The following is a 20,964-nucleotide window of genomic DNA, read 5'->3' as shown; positions in this document are numbered from 1 at the left end:
GGGGGCTGTAATTTATCGGGCCCCCCCTCTCCACCGCAAACACAGACAGCACAATACAACACAATGCACTACATTACAAGAGCCATACCTTCCAACTTTTGAATTCGGAAAAGAGGGACATTTTTAAGCCACGCCCAATATCCCACATTAACATCAATCACGGCCAGATCATTCTGTAAATAACGCGCGCACATTCTCACTGCGGATCTCTAGACTGTCTGGATATCACAGATATTATGGATCCGGTTATGTCGTCTTTGTGTTACTTTTGCTATCTTGGGTATAACTATTGCAGCGCAGGGAAGAAGACAGAAGTCGCTGGAGGTGAGAAGTTTTTTTTATTCTTCATATTGATAACTTTATTTTTTTTTGTTTTGCAGGTTCTGCTGGACTGTTTGGACTACGTCATAGATTCGTTGGAATACTGCAATGATCTACGTTTCTTATTTAAATAAAATGGTCAGCGAGGGTTGTGTGGGGGGAGTTCTTATTTCAATAAAAAATATTTTCTTATGTCTGTTTTATTTAATACTTTATTAGCGCCTTGCTAATGACAGTTGTCTGACCGCGTCCATTACTAAGGTAGGGCTTAGTGTGAGCCGGTAAAAATGCTGCAACTAACCCCCCATTATCACCCGGTACCCAGCGCCACCAGTGGTGCTGGGAGGAGCCGGGTACGATCCAGCACCCGACCGTCTGTAGTGACGGGCGGGCACTGGGGTGGCTGCAGGATGTTATTAGGTTGGAAGAGGCCAGTAACTGTAACCTCCCCACCATGGATGGTAATGCTGGGCTGCTGCTGTGTTGTATCTGGCTGGTTATGAAAATGGGGGGGGTGGCGCAATGTCGTTTTCTCTTTTTTTTTTTTTTTAAAACAATGTGACTTTCCCCCCCATTTTTCATAACCGGGCAGATCCAACATACCGGCAGCAGCCTAGCATTACCAGGGTGGCAGGGGCCACGGTTTTTGGCCCTTTCCAGCTTCATGATACCAGCCAGCGGCCGTCCAAGTGCCTGCCCATCACTACAGATGGTCAGGTACTGGATCATACCCGGCTCTTCACAGCACCCCTGGTGGCGCTGGGTACAGGGGTAATAATGGGGGTTAGTTGCAGCCTTTTTTACTGGCTAACACTAAGCCCCACCTTAGTAATGGATGTGGAAAGACAATTGTCATTACCAAGGCGCTATTAAAGTATTAAAAAAAACACACACATTTTTTTATTGAAATAAGAACCCCCCCACACACACGATCCTTGCTAAGCATTTTATTTAAAAAAAACGTAGATCATCGCAGTAGTCCAGCGAATCTACGACGTAGTCCAAACAGTCCAGCGGAACCTGCAAAACAAAAAAATAAAGTTATCAATATTTACAAGGGGGGGCTGTATGTAGATGGCGCCAGACACAGCCCCCTGTAGATAGTGTCACACACAGCCCCCCGTAAACACAGCCCCCCTGTAGATAGGGCCACGCACAGCCCCCCTGTAGATAGGGCCACGCACAGCCCCCCAGTAGATAGTGTCACACACTGCCCCCTGTAGATAGGGCCATGCACAGCCCCCTGTAGATATTACCACGCACAGCCCCCTCTTGTACATAGCGCTATACAACCCCCTCCCCCCTTGTACATAGTGCCACACAACCCCCTTGTACATAGTGCCACACATCCCCCTTGTACATAGTGCCACACAACCCCCTTGTACATAGTGCCACACAACCCCCTTGTACATAGTGCCACACAACCCCCTTGTACATAGTGCCACACAACCCCCTTGTACATAGTGCCACACAACCCCCTTGTACATAGTGCCACACAACCCCCTCCCCCTTGTACATAGTGACACACAACCCCACTCCCCCCTTGTAGATAGTGACACACAACCCCACTCCCCCCTTGTACATAGTGACACACAACCCCACTCCCCCCTTGTACATAGTGACACACAACCCCACTCCCCCCTTGTACATAGTGACACACAACCCCACTTCCCCCTTGTACATAGTGCCACACACAACCCCCTCCCCCTTGTACATAGTGCCACACAACCCCCCTCACCCCTTGTACATAGTGCCACACAACCCCCCTCCCCCCTTGTACATAGTGCCACACAATCCCCCTTCCCCCTTGTACATAGCGCCACACAATCCCCCTCCCACTTGTACATAGCGCCACACAATCCCCCTCCCCACTTGTACATAGCGCCACATAATCCCCCTCCCCTTGTACATAGTGCCACACAACCCCCTCCCCCTTATACTTTGTGCCGCACAACTCCCCTCCCCCCTGTACATAGTGCCACACACATAGTGCCTCCCCCTTATACTTTGTGCCACAATGCTGCCAGAGCGTAGAGTAGTAGAGGTAGCCTACTGCTTCCACTCTCCGCTCTGCCTCCACGTCACTCACCGTTAGGAGAAGGCAGGAGGGCTGGCAGCAGCGTTCTTACTGGTGTCGATGCCGGCCTGGGAGTGGACCTGTCCAGTCATCTGACCTGTCACTTGACCGGTGAAGTCAGATGACAGGTCAGGTGACTGGACTGGTCCACTCTCGGGGCGGCATCGACACCAGTCAGAACGCCGCTGCAAGACTCCCTGCCTCCTGCTGACGCTGATTGCTAATCGCTGCTGCAGTCGCCCGGCATGCAGGGCACCTGTTAGCAGCGATCAGCTGTTTTGATACAGTTGCAGCGCCTAGCGGGACAATTTTCAGATCGCCCGGGACGGTAGGACAGCGGTGAGAAGCCGGGTTTGTCCCGCCGGATCCGGGACAGTTGGGAGCTATGCAAGACAACACAATACATTACAATACAGACTATGCAGCTCACCTGGAGTCCTCTGCACCGGCTCTTCCACACTGGTTGGAACGCCCCTCACGTGACGTCAAGGTCACATGGTACACTAAGTTTACCATGTGACCATAACCAGGAAGTGCCGGCTTCACAGCACAGAAAATTTATTTAATCAGCACGCTGTATGGCAACGGGGGCCCCGTGGGCCCACAGATTTAGGGGTCTTGTTACAACTTTGATCGCTGCGACCCCTATAGCTACGCCACTGAGTGCCACCGTGTGGGTATAGGTCACACATACATTATTATTGGGCTCAATAACGTTCGGGTCTTATTCCCTGGGTGCTTCTTTACTGCAGCAGTTTCATGTTTTCAGACCTTTTTCTTTTATTCTGTGACACCTTCCTCTCTGGATAAGCTCAATATATACAAATAGTTGGCCGACAATGCTAATGTCTGCCTTCTTATTATTCGCCAGCACTGAGTAAGGAAGTAACACAGTGTTAAGTTTCCTGTGGTATTTCTACTGCTCAAATAGTATCTAAGCCCACACACAACATGCCCAGAGGAGCTGACGTCCGAGGACATATAACGCATTATTCATCATGCTTATAACATCCCAGTATTTTTTATTTTATTTGATCTATTAACAGGCTTTTATAATGTTTAACAACAGTGCAATCTTTTTTCCAGCAAAAACATCTTCTTTGTGCTTCTTGGAAAATTCCTATATCCCAAGATACAGTACTTCTATGCATGCCAAGATAATGTACAAAAGAATGTGTATTTTGTTACAAAAAAAAGTATCCTGGCATATTTTCTGTCTTATACATGACAATATCGAAACACATTCTAAGCATCGATTCTAAGGTACCTGGCAATTGACCCCTATTGATACCTAGGATATGCTATCACTTACTATGTAGGGAAATCCTCTTCACATGTGCATTTACCCCTCATCTCATGCATTCAAATATAAGCAATTGCTATGTATGAATACGTATAAAAACATTAGTTATATGTGTTATCTCATAGCTTTTGTAGACCTCTTTTTTGATAAATTCTAGAATCTAGGTGACCAGATAATAGCTTGTTGCTATGGTCCTTCTACCCTGTGTGCCCCCTAAGACCCTGATCAGGGGCACATGATTCGTGGGCCAGATGTCTTCTTGCCCGTTGAACTTTAGTTCTTTAATGGGTTTTCCAATTTTTTTAAAAAAAATTCCTAACACTTTTTAAATAGATATTAAAGGGGTTTTCTACGTTCTGACAACTGATGACCTATCCATCGGATAGGTGATCGGTGCGTGTCCGACACCCGGACCCTGCACCGATCCGCCACTCCGGCTGTCTCCGGGTACCGGACGATATTGCCGGAAGCAGACTGCTCCGAAGAGGCAGTTCTGCCGAATGGCCGCTATGCAGTGGTTGAAGATATCTGCTTCCGGCTCCAACTACTGCATACCGTTCCAAACATCCGGTGCTCGGATGTCTAAAATTTTTAGATTTCGAAAAACCCCTTTAACCATTCAAGAGATCATTTGATTTTAGTGTAGCCCTGAGTTGCTCTTGTTGGTAGTTAATAGAATTATCATAAGATTTTGCAGTGGTCAGTATGTGTTACAAGGCCCGTGACATCTTGCATGGGGCTATACGATTTGGTGCATTGTCTTGATATAGAAGCATACCTCACCAGTCAGTTATGTGGCAGGCAGACTCCAGGATGATTATATTACACCGCTGAAAATAACTGCGTGTTGTGGTCTCGTTTATAAATGGCTTGGAATCTTCTGATATAAAGATTAAAATGCAATTTACTAAATGACTTGTGAGGTTTCAGATTTCACAGCATCTTTACTTGTAGAACCATACAAATCTGCATATAAAATGTATATACAAGTCTGCTGTTCTATCCAGTATTGAAGTATATTTAGGCTGGGTTCACACGAGCATGTTACGTCCGTAATGGACGGAACGTATTTCGGCTGCAAGCCCCGGACCGAACACAGTGCAGGGAGCCGGGCTCCTAGCATCATAGTTATGTACGACGCTAGGAGTCCCTGCCTCGCTGCAGGACAACTGTCCCGTACTGTAATCATGTTTTCAGTACGAGACAGTAGTTCCACGGAGAGGCAGGGACTCCTAGCGTCGTACATAACTATGATGCTAGGAGCCTGGCTCCCTGCAGTGTGTTCGGTCCGGGACATGCGGCCGAAATACGTTCCGTCCATTATAGACGTAATGTGCTCGTGTGAATCCAGCATTATATGTAAATCTCATCTCTTATAACACTTTTGCTGACATTGACATGGCAGTAGTGGGATGGCAAATGCCTGCACCACTACTGCATAGCATAAAAAAACAACTAAAAAGATGAGGTTTTGTCCTTGCAGAACTTTTTCTATGCCTGTGTGTGTTTTTTTTTTTTTAATGTATGGCTTTCCAGGGGGGAAAAAACACCCTACAAATACTAGTGATAGAGCTTTCTGCAGTTTTGGAAAGTTGCAGCATATCCTACAGAAAGGAGCGGAGGCTTAACCACAAGATGTGAATGGAACTTTCTGCTGTAGTTTTCCCTTTGACATTAGTGATGATCTTCCCATGTAGTTGAAATCCTATTTTTGTCTGCAACAGTTTGTTTACCTCCAATCTTAGGGCAGTACTGGAATTTGCAATAAATAAATGTTTCCGAAGTCCATTGATCCTTGCATTTCTCAGGTGTATTCACTGTTTTTCATACCTCCGAGTCTCTTGCATAAGAAATACAGTGAAGCTGCCTTCCGAAAATCTGCAACAAAGTAGAGTACAATACAAGTCAATAGGGCTTTCTAAAACCACATGCACTTGCTGAAGGAAAAATCCGTAATTTCTTCTGGCTTGTGCTGAAAATTTCACCCATTGCAGTGCATAGGATAAGTCCATGCCCAAATGTGCAGAAAAATTTGCTCTGAAATTTGCATGTAAAACAAGGATTTTACTGTGAAATTGTGTGAGCGTGGGCTTACTACTCGCAATGTGCATGTGCTATAAGGAGAAAATGCTAGCTATATGTAACCATCTAGAGCACATGTGTATTATGACTAATGCCAAACTGCCCATGCTGCATATAAACGTGTTCCTATAAGTTTAGAAAGGCAGTGATATGGGCAATGATGGGGGGGGGGTAGGGCTGCTGATGAATACAAAATACTCGTGATCATGTAACCCACTGTAAAAACTTAAAAAGAAAAGGAACTACATTGGTAGCAGTACTATAATTATGATATCGATATTTAGATCTATATTTATTTTCCTGGATAACCCCTTAAATTCATAACCACTTTTAATGCTACGTGTGAATCCGTCCTTAGGGTTCCTTCTAAAATGCAGTCTTCTCTTGCTACTTGTCCTGCTTGCATAGGCTACTAAGTGTCAGTAATGAGAAACATGCTATTTTCAGCATCTCTTAACAGCTGAGGTCTTTCTTTCGTACACTTGCAGCCTGTAGGTGAAAAAACAAACTTGGCTTGGAGCACATTAGCCTTTACATGTACCCTTTTTTTCGTCTGTAACAAATAGGTTCAGGTTGGTAAAAATACGCTGCGGAAAATACAATGTATGCCTATGGGAAAAAGATTCTGCAACACACACAGATTTCTCTAGATTTTGCGATGCAGAATATTTTTGCCCATAGACTTACATTGTAAAGTTTTCTGCAGCACAGGTTTACCCTGCAGTAATACGATGCAAGTACGCCACGTATGACTGCACCCTAAGGTCTTGTTCATACAGTACAGTTTTATTTTTATTCATAAGGGGAGAGCATAAAACCTGGACCGCACATCCACTTGCTATGCTAGATCTGTTGCGGCTCAGCAAAATGTAACCATATATGAACATGAGCTTCTTGGTTTACATTTTGATGAAACTGTATACGCACACTTTCCACTTCACGGTGACCTCTTTTAAGTGGGTCCCTACTCTATCCAGTGCAGTATCACATTTATTTTTAGCCTGTTCTAGTTATTAAGTGTAAACCCAAAGATACAAGGTCAATAATGTTGCAACATTATGATAAAAGTCTTCTGTTTTTTTTATACTAGGTCGTCTTGTGGGTGCCTTGGATGCTGTACTGGATTCCAATGCCCGAGTTGCTCCATTTCGGATACTACTTCAGGTCCCTGGATCTCAAGTTTACTCAAGCATCGCTTGTGGTGAGTCAGAGGTATACTGGGCCCTAGCAATTGGTGAGTTTCCGTGCCTACATCCAAAGCATGCTCTGTGCCTGTATGGCAATGGATGTTAAGGTAACCAATAATAACAGTGTTGTGTGCAGTGTTTTATAGCTAATAACCCCATTGACTAACATAAACCTCTAAAAACGAGAGGTTTGTGCCCATGTTTATTCCAATCTTATATATTGACATGAAAAACATTCACATGCCAATTACAAAAGAAGTTTGTGAACTTTCTGCCCTGTAAGAACTGCCTCGGCTAACTGTAAATGCTCCTCTTGTGAAGTGGGAACTTCTAGGAACCACTCGAGCTCGCAGAACGGCTGAGTACTGTAGTTTGTGGGGCATAACAAAATCCTCTGTCCTAGGTTGCAACATAATTCTATGTTTTAAACAACCTCTATTGGGAACTTTTTGGGTTGGGATTTTGGAGTAGAGCAGTGGCAGAGAAATCTCAGATCGTCATATGGAATGCCAAAGCACAACGCCATTTCACTCCGGTGAGCGGAAGCACCTTCTCTAGAATGATTTCTTATTCTTTATCATTTGGCAGTCTGACGAATCTGTGTTTGGCGGAAACCAGAAAAATGCTGCCTTTTTGAATGTTTAGTGCCAATTGTAGAGTTTTCTAGAAAAAAAACCAATGGTTTGTGGCTGTTTCTGGTTTGGTCTGGGCCCAGTATTTCCAGCAGAGGGAAAACCAGAAATGTACACTTCCAGCTTCATGGTAATAGTTTAGTGAGACCCTTTCTTGGTTTAGCATTACAAAGCCTACTGTAAATCAGCTCCAAACCTCGATAACGATGAATCGATGCAAATCTCCAAAGCCATGTTCCATAATCGAGCCTTCCCAGGAAAAGGGAGCCAGTTATAGCAGCAAAGGGGGGACCTATATTAATGCTCAAGGTTTTGGAATGAGATTTCCTGCATCATATATGACACGTATATTCATGTCCACAGACTTTTTGTTTTAAGTTTGGACTGTAGTTTTTTCTGTAGATCTTGTTTTTAAATTAATATTCCTGTCTTCTATTGTGGTATTACTTCTCATCTACTTGAGCAATTTCCTTATTCCTGATCCTAACATCATACATCTGCTGTAGTTTGCAGCATTGGTTGGTGTTAAAAAGCTCGATCTTTTAATGACCTGTGTAGAAGATGTTTGTGTCCAATGAATCCCTATGAGTCAGGAAGTCTTCTCTCTTTTATTGATTGTAAGATTTCCTGCCTGATAGGGTGCCTAGGAGACGTCGCTGTTCAGCCAGTCATAGGAGCATGTAGCATGGGTGTCTATGCCTCTGCATCTAGATAAGAAAGAGGAACTTACTATTACTATAAGAGTCATGCAATATATCATTTTCCATTTATAACTTGAGAAACACATTAACCTCTTAAGGACTGATCCGGACGGCAGGAATGTTTTTGTTTTTGCATCACCGCATTTTGAGAGCCATAACTTTTTTCTTTTTCCCGCCAATGTTGCTGTATGAGGGCTTGTTTTTTGTATGATGGGTTGTATATTTGAATAGCACAATTTTGGTGCCCATATAACTTATTGATTAACTTTTTTTATTGGGGCGGGGGGCAATTCCAAATATGTATCTTCTTTTTTTTTTTTTGTTTACTTTTGCACAATAAAAGCACTTTTCATATACATGTATCTGTATAAGACTTTTTTTTTTTATTTTTTTTTTCATTGCAGGACCAATCATATTTTTAATGCCACTATTTTGGGGTACATAACGTGTTAACTTCACTATATGGGGCATTATTGCGGCGATACCAAATATGTATAGCAAATACGTATGATTTATATATATATATATATATATATATATATATATATATAGACATATCTCTAGAAAGAGATATATATATATATATATATATATATATATATATATATATATATATATATACACAATTTATTATTTGCACTGTTGCAAATATTGTTTGATTAATAATATTCTTCCGATTTATGTCTATAGCTCCTATGCAGACCTAGGTGTCTCCATGGTTACAGACTGCAAACAGACCCTGTGTAATTTGATCATACAGTCACACTCTTTTCCATCTATGTAGTTCTTGCTAACCTAATAAATGTATATTAGAAAGAAGTGGAGTGCAGATGGAAGGGAATATGACTGCATGATCAGACTAAACAATATTAGTTTATATTTTGTTACCATGGAGACACATAGGTCGCCATACGAGCTGTCTGCACAAAACATGTAGAATATTTTCCTCATTTTTAGCATTAATACATTTTTGAATTCATTTTTCTGTTTGTAATTTTTGCTTTTCATATTCAAAATTTGTATTGGTTTTACTACACATAGGTACAAATAGAGTTCTGTTTGTCATTTTGATGGTATTTTGCACAGCTTTTTCCTTACAGTGGCTATTGAAAGGATGCGAACATCTAGGTATTTTTCTCTTTAGTTAAAACAGGACATTGACATTGTGTTCCCTTTTCAAGATTTTCCTGTTTGGGGAAATTCTCAGCCAGCTGGCTGTCTTTATGGAAAGAAAATGCAAGGGACACAATTGTATACTTTGTTTTGCTGGAAATAATTAATTGACTTTTATTTAGACCTTATGTAGACCATAGGAATCCAGTTTTTATTTTTTTGTTTTTTTTACTAGGAGCCACCATGGAAGAGATTGTCCAGCACTGGGAATGGTTAGAACAAAACCTGCTTCACACTCTTTCAGTGTTTGATAACAAAGATGACATCGCTAACTTTGTAAAGGGAAAGGTTAAGGTAAGGCCTGATGAATACTTTACTTCAAAATACATAATCCATGTATGTGTCGTTTTCATGCTTGGGGAGGGGAATTCTCTTATTTGCCTTCATCCAGCCAGTCACATATTTCAGTCAATTTTCGTGATATTGCGTGACTTTTAAAAAAAAAAAATATTTCATGTGTCTGAAATTGGTGTTTAATATCTAATTACAACTATACATAGGAGGTTTCTCTTATGGTCACTTTTTTTTAATTTGGATTTAGGTGAATCTCAAGTTGGTATCAAATATCATACTACTTTTTACCATCAGCTTATCATTTTTAATGCAGAATTGGTGCGGCTAATGTAATAAGAGGTGCACAGCACCTAATAAATTAGTTGCATCTTCTTTTGTTCATGCGCCAGAAAGGGAGATCTACGCCAGCTTACAGCCGGCGGAAAAAAAAAGTAAATGTGTTGGGCAGCGCGAGGCTGTGTCCCTTCAGTTAATTCTCATCCCTATCATATTTGAGCCTCCCAGATTTTCGGCATTATGATATAAAGTGAGGTTTACTTTCATTAGAAATTATCATTGTTGTACAATGGTTGCCTGTTCTTGATGCATGTGCAAAAAAAACAAGGGAATTGTCACATGGGAAGAGAAGAAGCAGTTGCAGAGAGGTGCAGTTATACAATATTGAAAAAAAAAACCAGTATTATGAGAAGTAGACTAGTATGAAATTAATGCAGATTCTATAAAATACCTTTTATTTATTTTTTTCCCCCCCTACATTTAACACAGGGTCTTATTGCGGAAGAGACCAGCAGCAGGTTGGCAGAGCAAGAGGAGGATCCTGAAAAATTCCGTGAGGGATTGGTAAAATTTGAGAGCAGATTCAACTTCCCAGAGGCTGAAAAGCTGATCACTTTTTACTCTTGCTGCTGCTGGAAGGGTAGAGTACCACGTCAGGGATGGCTATACCTGAGCATCAATCACCTTTGTTTCTATTCCTTCTTTCTGGGAAAAGAATGTAAGTCACAAAAAATGATGTACAAGTTTTCCTTTTAAGCCACAATCTTCACTGACTGTAAAAAAAAAAAAAAAAAAATGCTTGATGTTTTTATTTAAAGCTGCAGTTTAGAATTATACGTGTTATAAACCATAAATATCACCAAAATCCTAATGTTTTCTATCCACAAAAGAGAGTTTTTGTTTTTTTGTAATGTCCAATTTGTTTTCAGTTTGCTCACTGACTGTGGGACATTTGGATTTTTAAAATTTACTAGAATCCATTCTTCCATCTATCCTCACAATATTGTCCTTGGCTGCCATAATAAGACTGCCCCCATGCTTAAAAAGTAACTGTTCTATTTTTTTAAATAAATCCAACAGTACAAGCTTCGATATGGAACTTGGTAACATATCTTATTACAGGAAAAAAAATCCTCTTTCTACACTTATCTGACTCCTTGCTTCAGTGAGAGATCAGGTTACAGCTGCTGCCCATAGATGTCTATGGAGAGGGTAGGAGGAGGGAGCTGCTGCAGAGAGACATAGGCAGAGTGACACCGACACTACTGCAAAGTCACCTACTACCTTACTTCAGTGCTGGATTCACAATAACACTGCTCATTACTGCTGTATAATGTCCTTCATGCTACTTCTGTGAGTGTGAGAGATAGGGATAGGGGAGCAGCATCTCCTCTTCTCTGTGTACTCTATATGGGAGACATCAAAATAACTAGTCTCCATCCCTCCTTAAGCTGAGTTCAGGGAAAACTGACAATTAGAGATGAAGCCTGCAGAAGGGAAAATTACTAGCGCTCACAACGTACACGTTAACCGAATCCCATAATAGTCTATGGGTTACGGATGCAATTGTTATCTGTCCATCACAGCCTTCATTAACGTATAGATTTGGTGCTTTTCCCGGTGTATACTTTAAACGTAGGCAAAAAAAACTTGATGTGAAATGGTGGGGCCTTATTCTGAAAATTCACCTGAAATGACAGTTACTCTTTAAAAGCGGACAAGGTGTTCTTTTCTTGAAATGCTTCCTCTTTTTGTTACTCAAAACATATCTTTGGTGCTTGTAGGGGCAGATTTACAATAAATGTGCCAGAATTCTGCCGTATATGCTGTGCGCCCCATTTATTGACTTTTTTTTTTCTACCCTTTTTTGTTGACGCGCTCGACAAGTGGGGTGGCTTATAAAGAAAGGAGCGTGATCTAGCTCGAAGGGGCTTTTTTTTTTATACGTGACACCGTGTGCCAAAAAACTGGCATAAACTAAGCCAACTAATAGGTGGTATAGGGAAAAGTGTCTGACCTGTCTAACTTGATGTGTCTAAAACGTAGACAATATTAGTAAATCCGTCCCATTGATCCCCATCTTTGTTTCATTTGAACAAAGCAGATGAATTACAAATGTACCTTGCTTAAATTGTTGTGCAGCATACTTGAGACAATTTGTGAAGAGAACATAAGGCTATGTTCACACGGGGTATTTTGCCGAGTTTTTTGACGCGGAAACCGCGTCGCAAAACTCGGCAAAAACGGCCCGAGAACGCCTCCCATTGATTTCAATGGGAGGCGTCGGCGTCTTTTTCCCGCGAGCAGTAAAACTGCCTCGCGGGAAAAAGAAGCGACATGCCCTATATTCGGGCGCTTCCGCCTGTGACCTCCCATTGACTTCAATGGGAGGCAGGAGAAAGCGTATTTCTCGCTGTTTTATGCCCGCGGCGCTCAAATCGGCGTGCAGGGAGAGGAATATCTGCCTCAAAGTTCCAGTTTTCTTGTGATCACCCTTGCTTGTAAGCAATACTGCAGACCTTTTCCTTTTGTAGATAGACTTTCCTGCAGGTCCTTTGCAGAGATATATGATATTTTGCTTTGCATATCTGGCCAGTCTAGAAGAGCTACGATCACAGATTTTTTTACTGCACTTCAACAGTTCCCATTAACATTTGTTTCTTAAAGGGATATTCCCACAGGATATGCCATAAATGTCCGACAGATGCGGGTCCCACCTTTGGGACCCGCATCTCTAGAACCTGTGGATATGCCATAAATATCTGAGATGGTAATACCCATTTAATAACATTTTAAACAGAGGAAATTGCAAGCTGGAAGAATTTATGATTCAGAGTATTTCTATGATTAAAAAAAAGCCGAAAGAATTTAGATATCTTTTAACCCTCCTCCTGCTTTGGTAGTTAATTATTTTTATGTGGAGATCTTTGGTCAGCTGGTTATAGGTACCCATGACTTTCGAAAGTAATCGCAACACCTTGAGATACTTGAAAGGTCACACGGTTTATTAAGTCTGGAATTGTGTACACTTGACTTGGATTAAAACTCCAAGCACACAAACCTATTATGCCTACTTACGTGAGCAGTATATTTAGAGTCACAGACCGGATCAGATCCCCTTTTTGTGAGCTCAGCAAAGCTTTTCGTAAGCTTTTTTTTTTTTTTTTTAAATCTCTTTTTATTGAGAAAATTGTAAAGAAACCTAACAAAATCACAAAAAAGAAGGAAACGGTAGGTCAAATATACAGCAACAGTAAATACATATCATGTTGAAAGCAATGAGAGCAGCATAACACAACTGGTGGTGAGAAATGCCATACAAAGCAGCATATATATGACAATCCTATCCATCCTGATGATATTCGAGGACTATAACGTTTGATAAGAATTAAAGCTATTCTTTGAGAGAAGTTTTCTTGATCGCACAGAATTTCATCCTTGGTTCTATGTATGCAGATTATGCATGGGGCTGTGATACAACCGCTTAGAAGTTAATTCCATTCTGAGATATTACAAAAAAAGTTCAGGAAAGTTTCCTTATCTTTTGCGCATACCAAATGTAATGTTTGATTGTTCCAGTATGATAAATTCACCAAATAAACAGTGATTAGGAAATCAAAAGAACATATTGTTACTGATCCTACAGTGGAAAACATAATTCTACTATGATGAACTAAAAGTAGTGGATACCCCCTTGTTATATTTTCAAGCCCGGGTATAAAAAGTCCATAAACCCCTGTATTTTCTCGAAAGTGTGGTAATCATTTTTGATGTATAAAACATGACTGGTTCTTTTCTTTATTGTATGCTTGTTATTACCTGTAGTATTACTTGTACAGACAGGATTTGTCTACAGTTGCTTGATATTACAGGTTCTGAACAATAGTGCTCATTCATGCAAGTTTCTTAGAAGTCCGCAGATCTATGTTTAATAATCCTTGTGTGAGAGGCCTCAGAATACCCTTGTTGTAGAACCTGTTTTATGTTTGGTTATTTCCTAGAAACTTTTTATGTAGTGTATATATCCTAAACATGAAGTCTGCAAGGTCCCCTAGACACATGCATTGTCTTCTGTCCTGTTTTTTGCTTTGTTTGTTTTTTCAATGAACAGAAGAGTGCGTTTCACAAGTAACGGATGAGGCAACGTTCACTATAGTATAGCCATAAGTATAGATCTTTTGGAGTTATTGCATATTTCATGAATCTTTGTCAAAAATGGAAAATGTCAGACCAAGGACTTGACTATTAAAGCATGTGCTGGGTGACAATCAATGGATGGGAACTATATAAAAGACAAAGAGGTGTACAGCAGCTGGTGTGTGTGTATATAGCAGTGCCCCCACAACAATGCTCTCTCTGTACCTCGTCTAAAGTTGAATAAAATATTCTAGTTTTTGCAACACTTTCAACAATAGCAATAGTTAACCTAAGGCTATGTTCACAAAGTTTTTTTTTTTACGCGGAAACAGCGCCAAAAAATGGCCAAAAACACCTGCCATTGATTTCAATGGAAGGCGGAGGCGGTTTTTTCCCGTAAGCAGAAAAGAGCGCTCGCTGGAAAAAAAAAAGAGTTGTGCCCTTTCTTTGGGCGTTTCCGTCTGACCACTCATTGTGATCAATGGGAGAAAGCGTTTTTCGCTGCATCTTTTGCCCACAGCACACAATGGCCGCGGCTAAAACACGCCGCAAACAGAGTGAAGGAATGTTGAGGCAGATTTTTCTGCCTGCATAAAAAACTCTGTGTGAAAAGGGCCTAATATATGAAAACCGCTTAGAAATAAAAGCTGGAGTCTGATAGGTTGGAATGGGCACACTGTCTTAAGTGCATGTATAGAAACAGTATATGTATATTCTATCAGCTATTTTGTGTATTTCTTGTTTAACCAGTTAGAGACCACCAATACGCCTTTTCACGGCGGTCACGAACGGGCCTTAGTCTAGGCCGCCTTTTCACAGCGGCCTAGCCTAAGTCCTGCACGGGTGTACCGTGCAGACTGGCCACGCGCCTGATCTAATAGTAGTGATTCGAAGTTTCCTTCGATTGCAACAGTTTAACCCCTTAGATACCTTGTCCAATAGTGGCCGCAGGATCTAAGTGTGTTACAGAGGGAGGGGGCTCCCTCTGTCACCCATTGACGGCCCGCAAATGCGATTATAGACCTCCGATGGGTTGCCTTGGCATTCAGGGGCCTAACAAAGGCCCCCAGGCCTGCCCTGGTTTTATGCCTATTAGGCTGTGCCAAAGGCATGGCCTAATAGATTGCCTGTCAGTTTTACAATGACAGGCAATAATGCTTTGTATACTAATTATATAAGCAACCAGAAGATCGCATAGTGAAGTCCCCTAGCATGACTGAAATAATAAGTAATTCATGTCAAATAAAAATTATAAAAAAAAAAGGTGTACAGTAAAAAACAAACAAACTTAAAACCATTTTTTACCCCATAAAAAATGGTTTTATTTAGTAGAAGGGTGAAAAATATAAATAAAAATACACACATATGGTATCGCCCTGATCGTAATGACCCCAAAAATAAAGTTAACATGTTATTTAGCATCACAGAATATGAACTCTTCATAAAACATAACCTTTATTCATTATACAGATTAAAATACTCTAGGTAATTCCTTTGATACACAAATACCCCTGACACAATCGGGGTTTAACACTAAGCAATCCACAATTATCACCTGGAGTATCCAGAAAATTGTATGTAGATGGCGTGGCACCATATGCCATCTATGGACAAACTCCAGGGATGCAAAAATTATATTACAAACAATTAGTGTAATTTCTAAGCACCAAATATTGCATAAAATGACTACAATACTGATACTTCATTACCGTCCCAACGCGTTTCCCAAGATTACAACCAGGGCCGGCCTTAGGTTGGATGCCGCCCTGTGCGGGACTCTCTATTGCCACCCTCCACAAACTAAAAATTAACCACATATATGTAGACACGCACATACTTGTACATATGTACTGTACATACATGAAGGCAGATATTTAGACAGGCGAATATATATATATATATATATATATATATATATATATATATATATATATATATACACACACACACATTCTGGAATATATACATGCATAAAAGGTAAATATATAGACATACAGACACATATACAGTCAGGAACATATACAAATACATAAAAGGCACATATATAGACATACAGGCATATATATATATATATAATATGCACAAAGACACATTCGCATACAGACCCATATATACCCACACAGGCACAGTACAGATAATGTAGCAGATGTTACCTGCAGTCCTATGTAACACCACCAATAACATTACTACATTATTTGTACTCAGAGTTATCACTGTGTGTTATCTGCAGTCCTATGTAACATCATAGATCATACACTCTGACGACTATAACTACATATATATTACATGCAGTGCACCTCCAGACTGGAGAAACACTTAAACAAATTCATGACTATTAATTCATGGCAATAATCGGTTTACATTTTCATATATGGTAATCTATAAAACTGTAGTGTTTCCCCTATTTATTATTTATTTATTTCAGTTACTTATATAGCGCCATACACTTATGACATACATTTCTTTTTTACGGGGTGTTTTTTTACACGCCGTTTTTTCAAACGGCCGCGTAAAAAAACACCAAGTCGGAACGAAACGCTGTTTTTTTCTATTCAAATCACACTTACATATACGCACACATACTGGAACATATAAACACAGACACACAGAGCGACACATATACACAGCCACATATACACCCATACATGCTTACATGTCTCCTTGCACACAGGCTTCTTGCAGGACGGGCTGTGGGCGGAGCTTCCTCCTCTGCTCTTGCGCCTCTGCTCCTGCTGGGAGGGTGAAGCACCCTGTGCCCTCGCACAGGTCGCACACTCATAAGGCTGGCCCTGATTACATCTCACGAAGTCTCCATTTACACACAAATTGTCCCAACTTGTTGGGGAAAGGCATTGGGACGGTTATGAAGTATCAGTGTTGTGGTCATTTTATTCAATATTTGGTGCTTAGAAATTACACTAATTGTGTGTGTTAGAAATTTTGTATTCCTGGAGTTTGTCCATAGGTGGCATATGGTACCACGCCATCTAGATACAATTTTCTGGATACTCCAGGTGATAATTGTGGATTGCTTATTGGTTTAAGCCTAGTTGTGCCAGGGTATTTGTGTATCTAAAGAATTATCTAGAGTATTTTAATCTGAATAATAAATAAAGGTTATGTTTTATGAAGAGTTCCCACTCTGTGAAATTACATGTTTCTTTGAGGAACTCACATATTTTGAATTAAGTGATATGACATGTTATTGAAACCGCAATGTGAACGCCGTAAAAAAAAGCTTTCAAAAAACAAAGGTTGAATTGTTGTTTTTTTTTTCCATTGCCCTGCCTAAAAAAAAATATAAAAGTTCATCAATAAGTCCCATGTACCCCAAAATGGTACCAATGAAAACTACATCTTTTCCCGCAAAAAACAAGCTCTCATATAGCTATATCGCCAGAAAAACACAAAAGTTATGGCTCTTGGAAAGTGGTGATGCAAAAACAAATAATTTTAATTCAAAAGTGTTTTTATTGTGCAAAAATAGTAAAACATAAAAAATCTATACATATGTGGTATCGCCGTAATCATGCTGACCCATAGAATAAAGGTAATATGAAAAAATATAAAAGTTCTCTTTGAAAGCAACAATGGAAAATATTGCTTGGTCATTTAAAGGGGCTTTCAGAGTTATTTAAAAAATTGGCCAAGGTAGGAAGGATGCAAAAAAAAAAAAAAAGAAGCTATTATTAATCTCACATATGCCCCTCTTTCCAGCGCCACCGCTTCCGTTCCTTCCCGCCACTGTTTATTGACTTAGCTGCAGCGATGATGTGCCCATATGCCCACGTGATCTCTGCATCCAAGCACTGGCCTCCGCGATCCTGTGCCATATACCCACTTAGACCAGTGATTGGCTGCAGCGATCATATGTGTATACAAGCACATCATCCCTGAAGCTGTGTGAATACACAGTGGCGGTGAGGACCGGAATAGGCAGCGCAGGAACAACGGAGATCTGTGAGTTGAGCAATAACTTTTTATTTTGCATCACTCCTATCGTGGAAAAAATACCTTTAACTAAAATAGGCTGGTCACTAAGGGGTTTACACTTGTCTTTCTGTATTAGGATACTGTTTTATGTAGGTTTCTTTGCCTATAAAATAGCTTGCCTACATATCTCAACAACACGAGCTGCTGGAATATTGTGCTCTCTTAGGCTGGGTTCACACAGAGTTTTGAATTTTGAGGCAGATTTTGCTCTGCCTGCACGCCGATTTTTTTGCTGCGTTTTTCTGCCGCGGCCATTGACCGCCGCGGGCAAAAAACGCAGCAAAATAAGCTTCTTCTGCCTCCCATTGATGTCAATGGGAGGTCAGAAGAGTAAACGCCCGAAGATAGGGCATGTCCCTTCTTTTTCCTGCGAGCCGGTTTTTCCGCTCACGGGAAAAAAACCGCCTCCCATTGAAATCAATGGGAGGCATTTTCGTCCGTTTTTTGGCGTGTATTCCGATGCGGTTTCCGCGTCAAAAACGTGTAGAAAAAAACTCAGTGTGAACTGGCCATTAGAGAGTGTTGTGGAACTTCACTATTTGTTTCTAAACTTGAAATAAAAAATTATCTAAAGAGTTTAATAAGTAGGTGCGAATTTGTCTAAAATGTCATTGCCACTCATGCAAAATACCACTGAAACCATTTCCGTACCTTCAATAGTAAGAAGTCACTACAAAATCAATGTCAAATAATATCAACAATTTGACGGTCAAATGCTCCATATCTTTCCAAATAAAGAAAGTTGACTCGTGTATATTGAACAACCAATTTCTGTATAACATGTAATATATACAAGTAGAGATTTATAAACTTCTTTTGTTTTCATCTACCGCTTATTGTAGAGATGCTAAGATTTTGCTACCACGTTGCAGATTTTTCTTGTAATGTTCCTGTAAAAAATTTGCTGACTTGTATATTCTCTTATATCATTAATATAACGTTGGGGTAAACAAATGATATTATCCTTGCATGGCAGCATTTTTATTATATTGTTCTTTCTCTTTAAGTAAAACTTGTGATTCCCTGGGTGGAGGTTCAGAAACTTGAAAGGGCATCGAATGTTCTTATGGCTGATCTCATCATGGTCTATACACGTGGGAAAGAGCGGGAGTTCTCCATGTTCCTTGATATCAATGAGGTGTTTCGAATAATGGAGCAGCTTGCAGATGTGACTGTTCGGAGACTGCTGGACAATGAAGTGTTTGAACTAGACCCAAATTTGCAGCACCCAACGCAAATCACCAAGAGGTAAGTGTTATGTGGCAGCAAAATTTAGAGAGGAGTTTAAATTTCTCCCACCAGTCCCTGCTATAGAAAACCTATGGCAGAATGTAAACAATATGGCTGCTGCTGTTCGCGTGACATCACGTTCTTGCGGTCACTACGTCATCCACGTACTTGCTCTGCTTGCACAGATACAGATATACATATAGAACGAGAGCCCGTGGACAATGCAGTCTTATGAGGATATAGATGTGATGTCACAGCGATGGCTTTTACCTGTTGCTTATTGTTCACATCTGGGCAGTGTGGGTGTTTTCTGAGCTACACATACTCACAAATCACAGTTTGCCTGGCCATGTCAGGGTTAGAGGGGGAGACCACATAAATACAATAGATTTACTATTCAAATTTAGACAGAATTCTGGTGTACATGCTGTGCACCCCATTTCTTAATTGTTTTAGACCCCCCTTTTTTTTTTTTTTTTTTTTTTAAGACCTGCTCGACAAGGGGCATGGCTTAATGAAATAGGGTGTGGTCTAGGGGAAAGGGGTTGTGGCTGAAGATCCTACGCCAAAAATGTTACAAAATGTTGAAAAAAAAACCTGGCTTAAACCAAGCCAACTAATAGGTGGTATAAGGAAGAGAAAAGTCTCTAGCAAGATGTGCCAAATTTATGATACGGCATGCACCACTTAGAAAAATGTGCCTATCTTATGACGGCCTTTTCTAAGCCATCCGTGCTAAAATTTGCAACCTCTTTTCTGGCCACTTTAAGGAAGTACAGATAAAAGGGTTTGGGGCTTGGCCTAAGGGGACGGGGCCTCCCCCAGAACAATAGATTTATCATAACTTACGCCAGAAACTGGCATAAGTTATAGTGCAAATATATAACTGTTTATAGCACGGATAGCTAAAGATACGGCAAATATATTAAAAGGTGTGCACCATAATATATTTGTAAATCTGCCCTAATACCTTTTTTCTTTTTACTATGAAGAAATTGCTATATTCTTAGGTCTACAGTATTGCCAGTAGTTGCCCATTACTGTAATTATTGGTACAGCTCACAGAATAGTTGCTGCATTGTGGCTAAGTACGAAGTTCAGTTAAATATCTATTATTTAGCAATGATTGATATAATAAATGCTAATACTCTTTTTAGTTTGTTTTTAAAGGGAACCTGTCACTAGCATTTCACCTATTGAACTTTATTCAACCCGCGTGTGTGTGCTGGGGGAGACGAAGAGCTGTCAATCAAAAGTGAGGAGGTGGGGTTAATTCGGATAGACTTGAGGAATCTTCGAAGATATGACTCTTATGCTCATTAGCATACAGTGCAGGAACACTACAAAACGGAATACAGAGCCTACTTAGAAGATAATTATAGCTTAGGCCTCATGCACACGACCGTAATTTTCATCCATAATTACGGACGCATTCATTTCTATTGGCCACAGACACCTTTCAGTATATATATGGATGTGTATCCATGCCCTAGAAATGATCCGCAAATTATAGGACCCGCCCTATTGTCCACAATTGCAGCACAGACTCGCACATAGT

At 40.6% G+C, this 20,964-nt stretch overlaps 1 protein-coding gene across 3 annotated transcripts in view; it reads left to right on the top strand.

The window, feature by feature from the left end:
• TBC1D8 (TBC1 domain family member 8) overlaps positions 1-20,964 on the top strand; it is a 78,425-nt gene that overhangs the window by 17,002 nt on the left and 40,459 nt on the right. For all 3 annotated transcript variants that reach the window (XM_075852689.1, XM_075852688.1, XM_075852690.1), the window contains exons 3-6: positions 6,874-6,984; positions 9,652-9,770; positions 10,536-10,764; positions 19,184-19,424. In XM_075852689.1, coding sequence (XP_075708804.1) covers positions 6,874-6,984; positions 9,652-9,770; positions 10,536-10,764; positions 19,184-19,424 — 700 coding nt within the window. The remainder of the gene's footprint in view (positions 1-6,873; positions 6,985-9,651; positions 9,771-10,535; positions 10,765-19,183; positions 19,425-20,964) is intronic.

The sequence above is a fragment of the Rhinoderma darwinii genome, chromosome 2 (assembly GCF_050947455.1).
Source record: "Rhinoderma darwinii isolate aRhiDar2 chromosome 2, aRhiDar2.hap1, whole genome shotgun sequence".
NCBI lineage: Eukaryota > Metazoa > Chordata > Amphibia > Anura > Rhinodermatidae > Rhinoderma > Rhinoderma darwinii.
This window is presented reverse-complemented; position numbering and strand designations above follow the sequence as displayed.